Source organism: Ciona intestinalis, chromosome 10, assembly GCF_000224145.3.
Source record: "Ciona intestinalis chromosome 10, KH, whole genome shotgun sequence".
NCBI classification, from domain to species: Eukaryota; Metazoa; Chordata; class Ascidiacea; order Phlebobranchia; family Cionidae; genus Ciona; species Ciona intestinalis.
In genome coordinates, this window is record NC_020175.2 from 1,068,281 (window position 1) to 1,086,923 (window position 18,643).

General features: G+C 35.1%; 2 protein-coding genes across 7 annotated transcripts in view; both read left to right on the plus strand.

The window, feature by feature from the left end:
• Positions 1-10,465, plus strand: part of LOC100178358 (sodium bicarbonate transporter-like protein 11) — a 16,380-nt gene extending 5,915 nt beyond the window's left edge. For 3 of the 5 annotated variants that reach the window (XM_002128528.5, XM_026836493.1, XM_026836494.1), the window contains 19 exons: positions 715-837; positions 1,458-1,548; positions 1,982-2,105; positions 2,738-2,944; positions 3,436-3,450; positions 3,639-3,723; positions 4,269-4,391; positions 4,867-4,980; positions 5,324-5,456; positions 5,710-5,783; positions 5,841-5,900; positions 6,528-6,705; positions 7,019-7,125; positions 7,548-7,716; positions 8,199-8,375; positions 8,690-8,801; positions 9,012-9,092; positions 9,465-9,634; positions 10,024-10,453. In XM_002128528.5, the coding sequence (XP_002128564.1) occupies positions 715-837; positions 1,458-1,548; positions 1,982-2,105; positions 2,738-2,944; positions 3,436-3,450; positions 3,639-3,723; positions 4,269-4,391; positions 4,867-4,980; positions 5,324-5,456; positions 5,710-5,783; positions 5,841-5,900; positions 6,528-6,705; positions 7,019-7,125; positions 7,548-7,716; positions 8,199-8,375; positions 8,690-8,801; positions 9,012-9,092; positions 9,465-9,634; positions 10,024-10,081 (2,201 nt within the window). In that variant the 3' untranslated portion in view covers positions 10,082-10,453. Of the gene's footprint in view, positions 1-714; positions 838-1,457; positions 1,549-1,981; positions 2,106-2,737; positions 2,945-3,435; positions 3,451-3,638; positions 3,724-4,268; positions 4,392-4,866; positions 4,981-5,323; positions 5,457-5,709; positions 5,784-5,840; positions 5,901-6,527; positions 6,706-7,018; positions 7,126-7,547; positions 7,717-8,198; positions 8,376-8,689; positions 8,802-9,011; positions 9,093-9,464; positions 9,635-10,023 lie in introns of all 5 variants that reach the window. The other 2 variants (XM_018813800.2, XM_018813801.2) reach the window with 2 other exon arrangements.
• Positions 10,466-11,423: 958 nt separating this feature from the next.
• Positions 11,424-18,643, plus strand: part of LOC100176043 (dihydrolipoyllysine-residue acetyltransferase component of pyruvate dehydrogenase complex, mitochondrial) — a 7,650-nt gene continuing 430 nt past the window's right edge. Inside the window, exons 1-11 of one of the 2 annotated variants that reach the window (XM_026836495.1) lie at positions 11,424-11,977; positions 12,250-12,412; positions 13,993-14,090; positions 14,499-14,618; positions 14,860-15,051; positions 15,491-15,654; positions 16,031-16,154; positions 16,460-16,562; positions 16,751-16,913; positions 17,260-17,399; positions 17,590-17,912. In XM_026836495.1, the coding sequence (XP_026692296.1) occupies positions 11,476-11,977; positions 12,250-12,412; positions 13,993-14,090; positions 14,499-14,618; positions 14,860-15,051; positions 15,491-15,654; positions 16,031-16,154; positions 16,460-16,562; positions 16,751-16,913; positions 17,260-17,399; positions 17,590-17,719 (1,899 nt within the window). In that variant the 5' untranslated portion in view covers positions 11,424-11,475 and the 3' untranslated portion in view covers positions 17,720-17,912. Of the gene's footprint in view, positions 11,978-12,249; positions 12,413-13,992; positions 14,091-14,498; positions 14,619-14,859; positions 15,052-15,490; positions 15,655-16,030; positions 16,155-16,459; positions 16,563-16,750; positions 16,914-17,259; positions 17,400-17,589; positions 18,028-18,643 lie in introns of both variants that reach the window. The other variant, XM_002128793.5, reaches the window with a different exon arrangement.

An 18,643-nucleotide genomic window follows, 5' to 3' on the forward strand; every position in this document is an offset into this window, starting at 1 on the left:
GGAGCTATATTCCAACGTGTAATTGGCGAAGGTGCTACATAGTGTTTATTATGACACAAACAAGTATATGCGCAAACAAGCAGCTCACATATTATTTCTCCGCGTGTTTGTTACGATGATTTCGACTTTGCATTGGTTAATTTACAACACATGTTTTTGAAAAGTAGGCTACGATGTAGTTGTACTTCATTACTTGTAACATTCCAACGAAATTTAAGTTATTTAACAACATTTTAGCCTTGACTGTAATGTAACGGTCATTTTCTGTGCAATAGTGATGTAAATACTTATCCCATTGAGGATATTTGAACGACGGTCGTTTACCGTTACGTCCGTTTTTGCACAGGATTTGACTTTCGGTTTTTCTTGTCTCAGCCTTTTTGTAGTACGGTTCAAATTATGAGCATAGCTTTATAGCAAGGTCTGGCGACCCAATACCCAAAATTCAATTTCACACAACGTTTTGCACCAATATGTAAGTAGGGTAGGGGAAAATGGGACACGTTTAGCACATAATATATACTTAACCTCTATTCATGGTAACGAAGATCAGAGATGTTTATAAAATCGAAAAGAAGGGATGTAACAACAAAACTACAGCCGTTATAACAAATTTAAGTAAACAATTTTGATAAAATTGTAACTGTTACACCCTACATTCCTACAAACAGTATATTGTAACAAGAATGGTATTAAAACAATAAGTTTCAACAGGTTTGGACAAAATAGTTGATGAACTTCTCTCTAAACTACAGAAGGATCTTGATGTGGATGAGAAGATTACATCACAAGCTGGAAAGTCTTTCTTTACTTTCCAAGAGACTTATCAAGATGCAAGTCAGTAGAACTATTTTTGTTCAAGATATTTTACATTGTACTGTTCTTGAGACATAACATAATACATAAATAATTGGCTGTTTTGGTAAAAGTTATTGATACTTTTTAGATTTTGTGGCTCAATGATATGTATGTTTTTAAAAATTAAAGTTCAAAAATATTTAAACATGCGGTTGTAAGACCCTGTAATTCCAATGGGACCCTTTTGAGATTAAGACTATTAAATTTCCCACGTACGCATGTTAATCCTTAAAAATTTACACGAAGCATTACATTTATTAGATTTGTAGACTAAACCCGGCTAGATTAATAAGTGTGCAATAACATTGCAAGTGTGTGGCTGTTTAAAGTGACTCCCCTAAACGTACGAGTGTATGCATACTTTTCTTCCAATTTTGTTTTGATTAAAACCTTTTTAATACAAGTTAATTTTTGGTTTTATTTGACACTTTAACTCTAGTAGTTTTCGCCCATAGCGTGTTTTTAATGTCTTTCTTTTGCTGCTAGTTTACCCTTTTATTCGTTAACTTAATGATTCTAATCTTTGTTACTGTACTCAAAGAGTTAAATAAAATTCATGTTAAGATAAATAATAAACACTTAACTTGCTTTCAATTTAGTGGCATCTGTGGATCACTTGAAGGAAACAATTCAAGGTGTGAGTTACAAACCTGATGGTGCAGACTATGAAGAAACATGGATAACAGCTCTGTAAGTTGGAATCTTTTTTACAGCATTTGTCAAGTGCCGAATCGGTGGTTGGGTACTTGCATTGTAACCAAAGGATATTGGGTTTAATGCTTGATGTCGATACGAATGAGCAAATGTGTCTTTGGGAAAAACAATTATGGACACAGTGGTTACTATTGAGTTACATTCTAGTACAACGGGTGTTAGGGTAATCCACCAACTCTTGTCTTAAATGTCGTTCCACACTGCAGGACCTTACCCACTAGAGTGGAATAAAACAACACTAATCTGAAGTCTGAACTAACATATTATGGTACATATCATAGGGTAATTAACCAACTCTGGCCTACAATTGAGGCTCCGATGCCACATCTTACCATTAAAGCATAATATACTGTACTACAAATTGGTTGTGCTTTTTAATGTTTAGTTGTTTACAAAGTGTGTATTACAGATGCACATTGCCAATGGTAAACAAGAGTCACGTTGCCATCGCACGCTTGCGTAATCCACTCAACTTGGGGAACAAATGTGAAGAAGTTCAGTTTGTTATTGCCATCATTGCTCCAAAGAAGGAGGTAGGATTTTGAATGGGTCCTACTGTAAAAACGGCCTTAAAATATTATTGTCTTTACCCCTTCTGATTTAGCTGTTTTAAGGACTTTGTTTTAATGTGTGACAGCTGCATGTTTAACTATATGCAAAAAATGCAGGCACATGCCACAGTGGTCATGTGCCTGCATCTAGCTAAAGGTTGTATGTTTAAGGCTGGTACAACAAATTTTGATATGTTTAAGGCTGGTATAACAAATTATGATTTGCCCGCCACGCAAGGATAAATAACATTCATTCATAGTTTATTCGTTATACGAATTATCAATTGTTTGGCACCGTGGAAAAGTGTGCCTGCATGTACCAGAGGTAATAAGTTCAAAGCTTGTCTCCACTGCCATTGTTGGTGTATGTGTCCCTAGGCAAGATATTTAATGGGAATTGCTCTAACCCAATGGTCACAAGAGGGTTGTCCAAATTAAATTATCAGCCACACATAAAAAAAGAAAAAAAGTAATCACCCACAAAGTAACATACATAGTAACTCAAGAGCAGGCACGAAGTGCATGAACACCTGTGTTATAACGACTGTTGTTTTCTGGCCACACGAAAATAAAGTAAGTTACATTAATACACTCAACCATTGAAAAATTTACAGAAATTTACAAAGAATGCTGTTGAGATTGGCCGCACATTCTCATCTATGATGTGCAACCGTGGGTTCAGGCACAGCTTGATGGTAGCTGAGACGGAGAAGCAATTCAAGGAAGCCTTGATTGTGCAGAGTGCAAAGTACAAGCGACAAGTCACGGAGTCTCTCTCTGAAGGTGCAATGCTGGCAGGAGGTGGGGAAGTGGAGTTCCAGGTAGAATGGGGTTAAAATAACTTTGATGTTTTAATACATGTGTTAATAGTTCACTTACATACGCTATACCAGTGGTTCTTAAACTTTTTGTATACTTTACCCTTTTAACAAAGATGTTTATCAGATTTGCCTTCAATATGTAATATGGCGCTCATTTATTAAAGATCGAAAACAACTAATTACATCAGTTATATTTAATGCAACAAGTTGTTCAATGTCTGGTAAAGTACTACAATTGGCCCAATTTTTCTGTCCCATCAACTGATGTGGATTTCATTAACCTTCTAAATAGGAGGAATTTACTCCAGTGGTAAATTTACCCCAGTTTAAGAAACATTGTTCTATAGTTACCTCCATATGTACTTTTACTCTTCCATTAATTTTTTCTACCATTACATTATTTTCTATGAATATTATGCATTATTTTCTACAGTTATTATACATATTTTTGACTATTGTTTTACCCCATAATAAATTTTCTTATTTTGCAGTCCCATAGAGCACAGGTATGCCACTGTAGTTTTAAATCTTCAAGAGTGTTTTACAATTCCACACACAACCACAATTAAGTTTGCATGTAGCACAAATGATGTCAAAATAATTCTGATAATTGGTTTGAAATACAATCACTCTATCAATTGGATTTTCATTCAATTGATTTAACTGTTTTAACTCTGTTCACATTAAATTGCAGAGTTATACATTGAAGCAAATGGGCCGAGGAATCTATGATGATATAAAGCGAAGATTGCCCCATTATTGGTCAGATTATAAAGATGGTATGTTAGCTTAAAGTATTTTAGAATGCAAGGTATCAGGTATCATTACAGGTGTTTGACAAATGTTCATGAATTAACAAAGAAATATATGACTGTATGAGACTTATATCATAATAATAGAAAATTATTTATTAATTTAAAATTATTTTTGGCAATGGATCAAATCGACCTTTAGGATTATTGGAAACTTCCAGCAAGGGGGGCGTTCCAGCAAAGGGGCGTTGTTTATTTGCTTATATTTGTCACCACAAATTTAAATCCGTATCTGCTTAAGGCTAAGCGATAGTATTTTACTAATCTTTTGTTTATGATGGCTGTTTTGCAATAACACTGCATTTACATTCAGTCTTAAACATGTTTTGAAACCATTGTCGCTTTTCTCCTATTTCCTGCTTGTTAATGATTTGATTAATCTATTTTTTTTACTGCATTTGAAGAGATAAAACTTATGTAAAACTAGTATACTCTCAGCAACCGCTAAGGTTGGAAGCCCTGTCTTATATATTGCCAAAACACTTCATTTAACCGTTGTCTTAAATATACAGGATTTGTGGGTAAACATACAATTCACAAAGTGATCGCAACCATCCTGTTTCTCTACTTTGCTTGCCTACTACCCGACATTGCTTTTGGAACATTATATGAGAAAAACACCAACGGCGTTATTGGTAAGTTCATTCAAGTTTATTTGTCAAGTGTTGTTTAATTAAAATTAAAAAACTTGGTACTTCAGGAACAAAATGCAATTTATGTGAAATTAACAAAATTGCCAGCATTTTTGAAAGTGTTCACTTTACTGCAAATAAAATTACATTTATTTTTTATTATCGTTATTTGGGACCTGGTTTGCATGTTTTTCAATGTGCAAGGTTCCAACTGTTTTTGGTTCCGATTTTTTGTTACCGTAACTTAACTTACAGAGTTTGCATTAGTACAAACATAATGTCAAGGGTGCTTAAGTTTAAGAAAAATCCAACAACATCATTCTGTATTTAATTTAAACGTCTAATAAAGTAAAAATTTTACCTTACTTTGCATCAAAGAAAACAAGTCACTGAGTTCATTGCACTTTATTGAGTTTCAATACATGGTGGTAAGGTTGCTTGAGTTTAACAAATATTGATAGCTTATTGTCTCCAACAGATGTGACATCATGCATCATGTCTCAAACAGTTGGAGGATTAGTGTTTGCGTTAATTAGTGGCCAACCAATGCTTGTGCTATTGACAACTGCACCCCTTGCCCTCTATGTAAAAGGTATATTAAACTAATGTAGCTTACCCTTTCCTATATAAACTGCTGTTGCCAGGCATATTTCACTTGTTTTCTAAAATAGCTTCTGGCATTTATTTGTCTATCAACATCCCAATGTCCCATACAGGTCCACCTTATTACCCTATACATGTTAGCCACTGAAAAAAGGTTTTACAGCATAAACCTTTTAAACTGATAAGTTGTGTATATATTGGTCTATATTTATTGTATGTATTATCAAATCATATGTAAGGCCCTACAGTGCAGCTGTGATGCAGTTTGGAGGTGGTGCATTTTTCCTACTTCAGCGCGAATTCTTCCTAAATAAATACTTTCTACTTTACAGTAATAAAGATTGTAAGTACGGAGTTTAATTTGGATTTCAAGGCCATGTACGCCATGACTGGGATATGGAACGGAATATTTTTACTTCTACAATCAGTCACCAATGCCAGTATGCTAATGAAGTATTCTACAAGGTACCAACGGCAGTCATTTCCAAACCCCCCAAAATAGCGACACTTTTTTTGTCTTAAGCTTGATTACTTTTTTTAATTATTTTTTTTTGCTTTCTCTATAATATATTTGGTAATATTCTGTAAAGAATTTTATGGCTCAAAACTGATACTTTGAACTTTGATGCCAAAAATCAAATAGGTAATTCTGTTTTTGCAAAAACTTACAAGCTGATTCGTATAACATGTAGCATAATGACCACATTACACTTTTTAGATCAACTGAGGAAATATTTGGATTTTTCATTGCGCTTGCTTTCAGTGCAGATGCAATCAAAGCTACAATTGGAAGTAAGTTTTAATTACCTTGGCCGTCCCGAAAGCGAAATTAAATTATTTATTTATTAGACTTTCAGAAGAACTACAACTTTGAATGTCCAAACAAAGCGATCGGCAGTTTATCTTCAGGTGAGCTGCTGTGGTGAAAACACTTTTTTTCAGTTGCTAATTTCATTCGCTTGCTGTTTAAATTAATTTGATTTGGGTTACTGTATTCAAAGAAATAAACCAAATCTGTTGTGTTTATGATCATCCTCATTTGCTGGTGTATTATTTACATCATAATCCGATAATTTTACCACCGCCACACGCCCACTGCATTTAAGTTATAAATTGTTTTTCTGTTCATGGAAAAGCACAATAGGATAATAACATCTTGTGATTATAAATGCCCGTGGGCAGATCTGTACTTTCCGTTGGTTAAATGTTTGTAATTTGGCACCTAAGTTGGCAAAACAACTTGTATGCTTTTAGTATGCACACTTTTCATCCAATTACACAAGTAATTGGAGTTAATTAGGTTGTAACATGTGATTTACTCATGTTTTACACAAGGCTACTTGTTTTCGAAAATACAAAAAAAGGTTGTTGTTTTGTAGTTTTTGTCGCCATTTTGTTATTTTCACTTTATTATTTCTCATCAAATAAATATCCATTCAGATTGAAAAATACTATCTGCCATTTTTATTCAGTGTTTTTCTGTATTTATGTCTGTTGTTTTTTCTTAAAAATAAATATCCTTATTTTTCACTTCAGTTCTCAACATGACTATGAACACAAGTGACCCGACCACTGCAACACCAACAGTTAGCTCCTACCCTGCAGAATGCATTAGCAAGATTTTTTGCTGTCGTCCGGAAAATTCAATTCTCTTCTTGTTTCTGATGTGTGGTACCTTGTGGCTGGGGTTGACACTTCTTAGATTTGATGAATCGTAAGTTAAAGTTTAACTTTGTAGTCCGGAGGTGTATTCTATTCATTGGAATAAACTTTTATTTTCGGCAGACTTTAACCTGTGGTCCATGTAGTAGCATTTGGTTGGTTTATTATAGCATCCTTGGTTTAACCTTTGGTTACTTAAAAAAAAATTAAAAGTAACTGTTAGGAGTATTTATAAAATTGCATTTTAAAATGTTCTGCAAGAGGTGGGACTATTAAAAAAAAGAAAGGATTCAAATTTTTAATTAAGATATATTATCAAAATCACCATAACAAGAAAATCTGACCATCCAACGTTTTGTTTACAGTCAGTTTTTATCATCCACCAAGAGAGAGATCCTGACAGATTACGCTCTTCCTCTCTCTGTTATTATTTTCTCATTCTTTGGATCTTATGTGTTCAGACAAATACCCCGTAAGTTCCCAAACTACTGTATTACATATTAATCCAAGCGAATAGCACAACAGCACAACAGCACTGTAGTGCAGTTTTGTAACCAAAAGATACCTAAAGTAAAACTCAACGCCACTTTTTTATTCTAAGCTTAATGCCATTAAAGCTCAATGCTGCCAGCCTGCCACCATTGGCATACATGTCCTTGAGCAATAGACTTAACATATTTGCTGTAATCTAATACTCACTTATGGGTTTGCCACACCATATACTATGCAAATTTTTTTTACAATTTTTTTTTAACCTCACAAAAACAATCCTCATTTTGTAGCCATTTAAAAAAAAGCTTATTCCCTACCCTGTTACCCACACATGTATATATATATATATATATATATATATACAGCCCCACCGATTTTTAACTCTAATCCACTTCAAATCAGTTGAAGGATTCAACTACATACCTGGAAGGTCGTTCTTTACTCTTGCCCCATTTACTACACTACCACCACTGGCTCATGTGGGGGCTTGTGGGTTGGGCCTTTGTCTCAGTTGTCTTTTCTTTGTGGATCAGAATGTGAGTGCTGCGGTCATTAATTCTCCACAGAACAAGTAAGATTATTTTACTCTTATGGTAATGATGTAAGTGTGATTAAAATAAAACCTCTTTATAACACATGATCATTTTACAACAACTATAAACGTTTTTTTGCTTTAAAAAAGTGTTTGGTGTCACTCTTATAAACAAATTTCACTCTTGGATAATCCCCAAAAAGTCCACACACCACTTTTTGCCCAACAAAGCATGTTTAACACAGTTCATGCTAGAGTTTGGTTTTATGTTGTACACCCAACTTAAGAAACCTAGACTTTGATAGTAGGCTATTAAATGATTATGAGAATTAAGTAAACATATATAATTAAAAATTAGAATTTTTATATAATATATATTGAAAGTTTTGAATATTCAATTTTCTATTTGAGATTTATTCGCTTTTTGTTTTCACAATAATCCAAGAGAACTTATTTGATGTTGTGTATAAATAACAGCCAAAACAGTACCCTACAATAATGTAATGTTAAAACTTATAAAGGTTGGTAAAGGGACCTGCCTACCACTGGGATCTAATGGTTGTCGGTTTTATCAATATATTCCTCTCTATATTCAACCTACCGTGGGTCCATGCAGCCCTCCCTCATTCCCCAATGCATGTCAAGGCACTTGCAGATGTTGAACAACATGTTACTAACATGGGAACTGTACATGATGAGTAAGCCATTCAGTTTAACTTCATTCTTATGTTTTACATCTTGTTCTTTTAGTGGGTCTCAAAAGTGAGTCCATTTTAGATCTGTTTCACAAGTGCTCGTTAATGGTAAAACACCTCACAGAAACTGTACATGATAAATAAGAACTTTTCTAGGTTGAATAATCATTTCTTTAGGTGCTTATCATCTCCAATATGATTGGGTTGCAAAATTAGGTCCTATATCTTGGGTAGTTTTAAAGCACTCAGTGAAGCTAAAGTTTCTAAATAAAAAGCTAAGTCTCTTCTACAGCAAAAATACATTTATCTATTTTCAGGATTGTAAAAGTGAGAGAAACTCGCATCACAAGCATTGTGTCTCATGTATTGATTGGCCTTTCATTGTTGTTTGTGCCTGTGCTTCAATACGTTCCTATTGCAGTGTTGCAGGTATAATATAATATGTAATATCATGTGTTATTTTTCATCTTTCCTACACATGTAGGGTAAGTTCCATAAGCATATACATTTGGTATATGAAGTAACCCTGTTTGTTGGTATGTAACATCACATCTATGTTATACCTGATCACATTTCGGCCATGTGAGGATACTTTATTCATCAAACAAACTTTCTATTGACATGCAACTTTTTATTCAGGGCTTGTTCTTGTACCTTGGCTTTTCTTCATTCAGTGGAAACCAAATGTTTGACCGAATGATGCTCATCTTTACTGAAGGAGTAAGTTTAAGACTTCATTATTATAGTTGCCAAAAATGATGATCATGATGGTTAGTCCTGTTATTCCACAAAATGCTTTATCTTATTCCACAAAATGCTTATATAGACAAAATGTATATATCAGTTAACATGATTCCCCAAAACAAACCACCTAAGTCCTAAGGCCACATGGCCCTTAAAAAACAGGATAGTTCTGACATACTTGTTGAGCCCTTTTTTAAGTGTCATGCCCTTCCAAGTTTAGAGCAAACTGTTGTTACAACAAGTTTAGAGCAAACTGTCGTTGCAACAGCAAACAGACACTGTATAGAGTATCACTTTGTTAAATGTACAACATTTTACATACATTTCTAATCCATACCCTCCATTCAGAGTTCCTACCCACCCAACCACTATGTGAGAAAAGTTCCACAGAGGAAGCTTCATCTTTTTACACTGATTCAGGTGTTAGGGTTGGTTATTGTGTCCGTGTTTGGTTTTGTGGATCTTTATTACATGAAGATGATATTCCCCGTCATTATCCTACTACTTCTGCCAATACGGTATGGCTTTGTATTTGTTTTCCATAACTTTTAAAATTTGTTTTTATACAAATGTAACAATGTTTTACAATTACAGTGTGATAAAGGCTGCTTGGTAAATTTAGGTTACTATTTTGTATACCTATGCCACATAAAATATATTTTTTTACTAATAGTTAACCAAAACTAAGATCACAAGGTGTGTCCTGATTCTGGTGATAATCTTATATAAAACTGTCTGCTTAAACCGGAAACAGTTATTTTTGTAGCTTGTGTTCTTATTTCCATTATTTTATGTTGTTATTGGAAAAAGATCCTGAATTTTTGTCTACTGTAATATGCTACCAATCTACCATTTACATCTAACATATGGGTATCCAGTACATGTTATAATTTGTTCTTTGTTTCAGGCACAAGCTCTTGCCCAAGATAATTGAACGGAAGTACCTCGCCATTTTAGATTCTTAAGTCCAGATATCTACCACCCGATTCACACAATACAACAGTCTAAACTTTTAAATAAACTATACATTATTGATTTTATTTACACCCATTGTTGCAAGTGTTTTTTTAAATATTGCACTCGCAGTATAGTTCTTTGTACCACACTCATGGTATTGGCACCACAACTTTTCTGTATATGCTTGTTTAATTTAGAGTAGTGTATTTTTTGTAGCCCCTCTATATATTTAACCAAACTAATCATGCATTTGCCGTGTATGTTTTGCCCTGTTTTATATAGCCATACCATGCAGCTGGCCAGTGTGTTTCACCTTATATTTTATTAATTTTTAACACGCTGTTGGTGCTTAACCTCTAATAGCTGTACAATACAAAAAATGTAACATGTCAGAACGTTGTAGTTATTGTTGACCAGTCTCATTTGAATTTATAGTTGTAAAGACAGCTGAAAAAGGTTTTAAGAGTGTGGCTGTCTTGCCAAATGTAATCAGTATCACTTGTGCAAATGAATACATGAAGTAATAGGCCGGCACGTAGTTTAATATGTATAAAGTGCAATACGATTATTGCTGTAAACAGCACAAGCAATCCTGAATGACACGTATCTTAGTCAAGTGAAATATGAACTTTGTAAAGGTTTACAAACGGAAATCGTTGTGTAATGTTATGACTGCTTTAGTACACAACTATTATAATAACAATTAATATAATTACTCTTGTGTTTAGTTGTAGCATTTAATCACTTCTTATGCGTTTAAATTTAGTGTTTTATTTTTTCAAACTCCCTTTCGAAATTAAAATCTTAACGATGTCTATGTTGTCAATAAAAGAAACATACAGTCGGCGTTATGAGTTTAGTTTATTATAACTTGGTCAGGTAAGGTCATTGCAATGCTGTGTATAGAAGTGATAGTTCATACGAGATTTAAGGACTCCAACAGGGTCAAATTAATGCTGCGAAAGTTTGTTATTTTACTTTATACTTTACCCAAAGAGATTTTTTATTTCTTTGCCAAAACGATAACTCTATGTTAACTGATAACTCTATGTTAACTGATAACTCTATGTTAATTTGATGTTTTAACCTGAACCGATTCAAAATAGAAAGTTAATAATAATCTATTTCTTGTTAACAATGTTAGTTCAGTTACCGTATTTGTGTTATTTTATAATCACTTACCTTGTGGTCTAAAATAAATGGTATTACTATGGTATTACTGAACTGCAGGATAGGCTATATATACTGTATCAAAAAAACAAACAACTAAATAATGAAAATAATTTATTCTTGTCTAACCATATTATTATATGTGTTGATGCATGATTCACATAATTGTGATCTAAACAAGTTCTTTCATTAACTGGTAAATGTTTTAGGGTGAAGGATAAAGGTTTAGAGGATGCTGCGTCATGCAGTTGTATGTCGGCGATTGCTGAATGAAATAAAGGTTGCTGGTAGGCCACAAAAATATCACACTTCTGTAGGAATTTTAGGAGTTCAAGCACATTACCACTGCAAAGCTACAAGGCACAACACAATACCATATCAGAACAACAGCAATCTGATTCTAACACAAAAGAAATGGAGCTTCTTCACTTCTCATGTGAGATTCTATTCCCTCCCACCCCATACTAAGATGCTTCTACCTGCCCTATCTCCCACAATGGAAAGTGGGTCTATAGTAAAATGGGAAATACAGGAAGGAGAGAGTTTTAGCGCTGGCGATTTACTTGCTGAAATTAAGACTGACAAAGCAACAGTTGGATTTGAGGCAAATGATGATGGATTTATGGCAAAAATTATCGCCCAAGATGGTACAGATGATATTCCACTTGGTACTCTGGTGGCAATATCGGTGGACACTGAGGAAGAATTGGCAGCTTTTAAAAATATCTCTGTTGGTAAGTGTCGATTAGTTGATATATAGATATGTTTCCTATTCCAAGCAAAGGCTTATAGTTGTTTTACTACAGTACATTTTCTAATTTTGCTTTGTTTATTGCGACATTTTTTTAAAGCTTTTTTAGTTGCAAAAATGTAAGACTCTTCTGGTTCATATTATTGAATGTGGTATAGGCCTATTAGGTGTATAGTGATCAATCATATTATTAATCCATGTATGGCAGGGAACAGCATTCGTCCAACAAAAAATAAACCTTTCTTGCCTATTTAGATGAAATAAAGAAGGATAGCGGAAGTGCAGCCGCCCCTACCACTGCACCAGATGATTCACCTTCTGCTCCCACTCCTACCACACCAAGTACAAACTATCCCCCACATGACCCAATCCTTCTACCTGCCTTGTCACCTACAATGACCACAGGAACCATTGTATCGTGAGTATATTGAACATGTATTGTATTTAAGCATTTAAACCAATGGTTTGAAAAGTTTGTCTATTGTTGTGGACTGTGGTTTTGTACCGCATTCTTAAACATTCTTACAAATCACGTATAAGATTGGTGCGTATCTGAAATCGTGCACTTTATTGAGACTGATTAGTAAAAATTGCAACGCAGCCCTGGAGACTCGTATAAAAGTACGTCGGCAACCAGTTGCCGACGGTTTTCAAAATACGTCGTTAATATGCCGACAATTTAAAAGACTCGTCTCACACGTGACGTCCTTAATCGCAACGTCAGCGCGAATTTGCCCGTACCGAATTATAGTCGGTATTGTATAACACGAGCGCCCAATGTTTCGTATCTGATTAGACTGATTTTTAATAAAAAAAATTCCTAAACTTTTTTATATTGAAATAATACAAAGTGCTGCATTACGTCTTCTCTTTCACCGCAAACCACGTGTTCTAAATAATTTTAATTAGTTTCGTCCAAAAAAGAACACATTCTCGTACGCCTTTCTCCTTGATGACGTCATAAGCTTATGCCGAGTTTTTGATTGAATCTCGGCGTTCGGGGAACCTGAGCTTATACAACTTCAACATATTCCTATTCTTAACACCAAATTCACGAAACATTACCAACATCGTCTGCTGCATAGCCCAGGTCGAAGTATTTATTGCAAACATATCAATCCTTTACTTGATCGCATATGAAAAAGGCAAATATGCAACCTGTTTTCAAGCTCTTGCTGGCTAAATAATCAAGGGGACAATCGTCATTATGACCCAAATAATCAGAGTGTGAATTGCTATTATGTCGTAATCAATTGCCAGGTCAAACAATCTCTATTATGATCCAATGAATCCACGTGTAAATCCTTACTATTTCGTAATAAACATGCAGCTTGGCTGAGGAAAACATCCCAAATATACAGCAGTGCTACTTCTGGAACATATCAGGCTATTTATTACCGCAAATTACATTTATTTTACACACAGCTGTGAGAAAGGTTGTGTTACCAATTCCCGCCAAAAAAATGTATGCGACGCACGTCACGCACGTAACAAGGACGTTAATGGCGTCATAGTCAACGTGTAGGTGCGTTAGGAAATCGGTGCGCCTGACTTCATTTTCTATACACGACTACTTTATGTATTATATTACCTCACTTTTAGCTTTTATTGCCCGTAATTTTTGCAATTTCTCATCTGCAATATGAAAATCTGTTGTTTAAAAAAATTTTGTTTGCGTTTTTTTCTACATCGTCGGCAATAAACTGCCGACGGTTTGTCCAAATGCGTCGGCAAAACCGTTGGCAATTGTTGATTGCCGACGTGAGTCTCCAGGGCTGCAACGGTACCACTAACAAGTTAACTTTATTTCACAGAATGGTGTAGCTTACTATCCCCGCTTCCTTTGCCGTTTAAAAGTATGGCACTTATATTACATACTTAATACGAACACTGTCTTAATTTTTTTCCCCAATTGTTTGGCCGACCATTTTTAAAAGACAGAGACTGACTTGGTAGCTGTGATTGTTATGTAGTAAACCGGTAATATTTATGCTTCAGTTGGGAGAAAAATGTTGGTGATAAAGTTGATGAAGGAGATTCGATTGCTGTAATTGAAACTGACAAAGCATCTATGGCATTGGAGTATCAAGAAAGTGGTATGTTTAGTCATGTGTGAATATGTGACACCTTATAGATACGATACCTGCACCCTGGCATTGCTATACACTGTATGAATTTATTCCCTGGAATAAGTAACTTTAAGTAAGTTATGATTGTATGAAATATATTAATCAATGCACATATTAGTGATTTAGTAAGCAATGTTTCAATAATGCAAGTAAACAGGCAAAAGTAATATAACATGATATATAGTGTAAAGAGGTCAGTTTTCTAAACTGTCAGGATCTGATCCATCTGTGCTTGGCCTTGGTTATTTAGTATTGCAACTTTGCAAGTGGTACAGCTATACTGTAAACTGTAAAACTATGATTAGTAATATTGCAATTTACCAAAACCTATTGAATATTTATCGCTACACCTATTTACATATGTGCATGCTGTAGGATATCTGGCTAAAATTCTGTTAGAAGAAGGAGCAAAAGACCTCCCACTAGGAACTCCATTGTGTGTTATTGTTACAAATGAAGAAGACATACCAGCGTTTGCAAACTACACTGCTACAGGTTTTGTACAGCTCCATTGGTATATCAAATTTAGATTTTATCCAAACGTTTAATTTGCCTTTCAAGACTTCATTAGGGTAATGGGGTTAATAAAATCTTGCTAAATGGCAGAAAAAAACAGTGGAATAAAACTGTCATATAAAAAAAAATTATACATGTTTAAATACCATATAAGCCGAAAATAAATGGTTTTATTGTTTTGAACAAATCTTTTCAATTGCTAAAATTATAATAATTATAGATTCAGCTGCTGCGGCGCCAGCTGCTGCCCCCACTCCATCCGCACCTACTCCAACCAAAGCCCCAGTATCAAGTCCAGGGATTCCCCCTCCAACCCCACCCCCAGCCACTCAGTCAGGAGATCGATTATTTGTGAGCCCTCTTGCTAAAAAACTTGCAGCAGAAAAAGGAATCGACTTGGCAACATTAGCAGGTAATTAGTTGCCTAAACTGTACCGTGTACTGTTGTGTTTTGATGTGCACTGAAGCTGTGTAGCCTATACGGATTTATTATATGAAAATAATATTTGGGGCTGGGTGTCACGTTATGTATATTTGGATTTACAACAAGTTTATGTTAGAAAATTAATACAAGTAACAAATGACTACAGTCCCACCCTTACGTTAAACTGTATGTGCTAAACTTTTATAAATGCAGGAAAGGGAGAGATGATTAATTCCTGTAAAACAACTTTTTGCCATTGCTAGTAACTTAATAATGTTTTCTGATAAATGTCAAACTCCAGGATAGGCCTGTTCGCCCCAAGTTTGGTACCCATGACTCTATGAGTGTAACTTGCAGTTCGTGCACAATATATTTAAATGGACATACGACAGGCCTGTTGATGAAAATATTCGAAATTTTTTTTCAGGTTTAGGTTCTGGTCCCCAAGGTCGAATTCGAGCCCAAGATTTGGATAAAGCAGGAAAAGTGGCGCCTGTTGCTCCTGCATTGGTGGATGCTACTCCATCAACCCCTGCATCTATTGCCACTGATGGAAGCTTCGTTGATATACCATTATCTAATATTCGCAAAGTGAGGACATTTCTTAGCACTTACATTATATTCCCTATTTAGTGGGTTATAAATCAAGGTACTTTGCCCCAAAATTTCTGTGATCCGCATTTTGGTAAAAAAAATATGTATAGTGGTTACTGTTTAGCATATTACTAAATTTTCTTTGCACATAATAATTGTTAAAATACTTGTACCTTAGCTCAATTATTGTTTTCCTTGTGACCCTTGGAACATTTAAAACAAGAATGAGTGTTTTAAATAAATAATAGAGATGTATGTTATTGCTGCCAGACATAGTATAAGTTTATTCAGCTGTCTGTTGAATTATTTTATGATAAATATGTAGTTATGTGGTGTAAATAATTAAATTGCTATATATATGATGCGTGCATAGGTTACAGCGAAGCGATTATGTGAATCCAAACAAACAATCCCCCATTATTACGTCACTGTGGATGTGGAAATGGACAAAACAATGGCTTTAAGAAAATCTTTCAACCAAGATTTAGAAAAAGAAGGTAAGCTAATATTATGTGTTCTTATTGAAAAGTAAATTACTTGTATTTGTGTGACTACTCATTTGGGCTTAAACAGTTTACTTTTAACCTCGTAATCAAAGCAAAGGAGAAATTAATGTGAAGTGTATTTTCTCAAATGCACACAACCATAGATTTTGTATCAGCCTATTTTCCCGCATTTTAGTAACTTTGTTTTTGCTTACAGACTTAACTAGACATCATAACATTTGTTGATATCTTAAACTACGTCATGCATATATAGGACTTCTAATTAACATTATTTTTCTGCATTACCTTCGCTTCAGGTATTAAGGTGTCAGTCAATGATTTCCTAATCAAAGCATCAGCCATGGCTTGTTTAAAAGTTCCTGAAGCTAACTCATCATGGAGGGATACATTCATTCGACAGTAAGTACATAATAAAACCTCACTTTTGATTGAATTCTAAGGAAAGCTGTTTAAATATTTATTTTTGTACATGTATTATGTGTGTTTCTGTTAAAGTCACTTAGTTATACTTTTAACAAATTTAACAAATGGCTAAAGTTCTATGCTCCAAAATAGCAAAAAGAACAGTTTTAACATTTTCATTGCAGGCACAATACAGTGGACATGAGTATTGCAGTAAGCACAGACACAGGGCTTATCACACCCATAGTGTTTGATGCTGATACTAAAGGTCTTGCCTCTATCTCCCAGGATGTTGTAGCACTTGCTGCAAAAGCAAGGGAAGGAAAACTTCAACCAAATGAATTCATGGTGAACATCTTACTTTGTTACTGTGTTACCCAACTTTATTGGGTCTGTATTGTCNNNNCTTGTTTAGATCTACATTTCTTATACTGTTTAACTTATAATGTTCCAAAATTATAAACAAACTGTACTGGCATAAACTTTGCAGTATAGATAGCCACAGTTCATATTGAGACGATCACACAATTTATAAGTTTATTGGTGCTGATTCTTAAACGATTAACTTAACGACTAAAGTGTTGACCAGGGCGTGAAGAATTAACTAATTGTTTACAAATTTATTGAAGGTTTAAGACATCGTAGTCTTTGTTTTCTACTAGCACATATTAACAATCTTTATTTTCTTCTACAGGGTGGAACATTTACATTGAGTAATCTTGGTATGTTTGGTGTAAAACACTTCAGTGCGATAATTAATCCACCTCAGTCGTGCATACTTGCTGTTGGTGCTGCAAGGAGAGAGTTTGTACCAGATTCAAATGCAGAAAATGGGTAAAAATATGTTTAAGAGTTACCAGTTATTATATTTTGTTGGTGATTATTTTTGTAGCAAGTTTAGCAACATCAAGCACTTATCTTTGCTGGTTACACCTGGTTCTTAGCCTTATTTTACCAAGGTCCTAGTAGTCGGTAGTTACCAACAATTGGTATGTGCACAACTTTTTACCATCTTGATTTTTAGGATGCGTGAGGCTACATTGGTATCCGTGACTCTAAGTTGTGACCACAGAGTTGTGGATGGAGCGGTTGGTGCACAATGGTTGCAGCACTTCAAAAAGTTTATTGAAGACCCTGTTAAAATGCTTCTTTAACTCCCTTTCAAATATCCCCCTTACTAGAATGCGCAAAGTTCCTCTTGAAATTAATACACAATAGGTTATGGTCAAAGTTCAAAATGTTCCATAAACGAAATATGAGATTTTGTGTCCGTACTAATTCAAAACCCATCTTTTTACCTTTTCCAAAATTCTACCACTTGCTTGTATTTGTTGGTTGTTTACATAGGTTGTTCTCTGATATTATTTATTACAATACAAAAATGTGGCGTTAAATATGATACAGTATGTTTTTTTACCTTTTCCAAAATTCTACCACTTGCTTGTATTTGTTGGTTGTTTACATCAAAGTCCATAGAAATCACAAGTTAAGCAACTAACTTGTTTATTGTTTACGCGTGCACGGTCCCTTTAATTAGTGCAGGTCCACTAAGTCCACTAGGTCCGCTAAGTCCACTAGGTCCGCTAGGTCCGCTAGGTCCACTAGGTCCGCTAGGTCCGCTGGGTCCGCTAGGTCCGCTAGGTCCACTAGGTCCGCTAGGTCCACTAGGTCCGCTAGGTCCGCTAGGTCCACTAGGTCCGCTAGGTCCACTAGGTCCGCTAAGTCCACTAGGTCCGCTAGGTCCACTAGGTCCACTAGGTCCGCTAGGTCCACCGCTGGGTCCACCTCTAGGTCCGCTAGGTCCACTAGGTCCACTAGGTCCACTAGGTCCGCTAGGTCCGCTAGGTCCGCTAGGTCCGCTAGGTCCGCTAGGTCCACTAGGTCCACTCACTATTTCGTCGGAGTTTCGTAACCTGGAACCCGTATAGGTGATCGATGGACAAACAACAACGCCGAAGCATACAACCACGTAATTAAATGTAAATTTCAATGGAAACAAAAAAAAAATTGCCGACATAGTCACTACATTGAAAAATCTTGTCGATGTGGCGTATATTGACGTAGAAAGAGCTATTCTA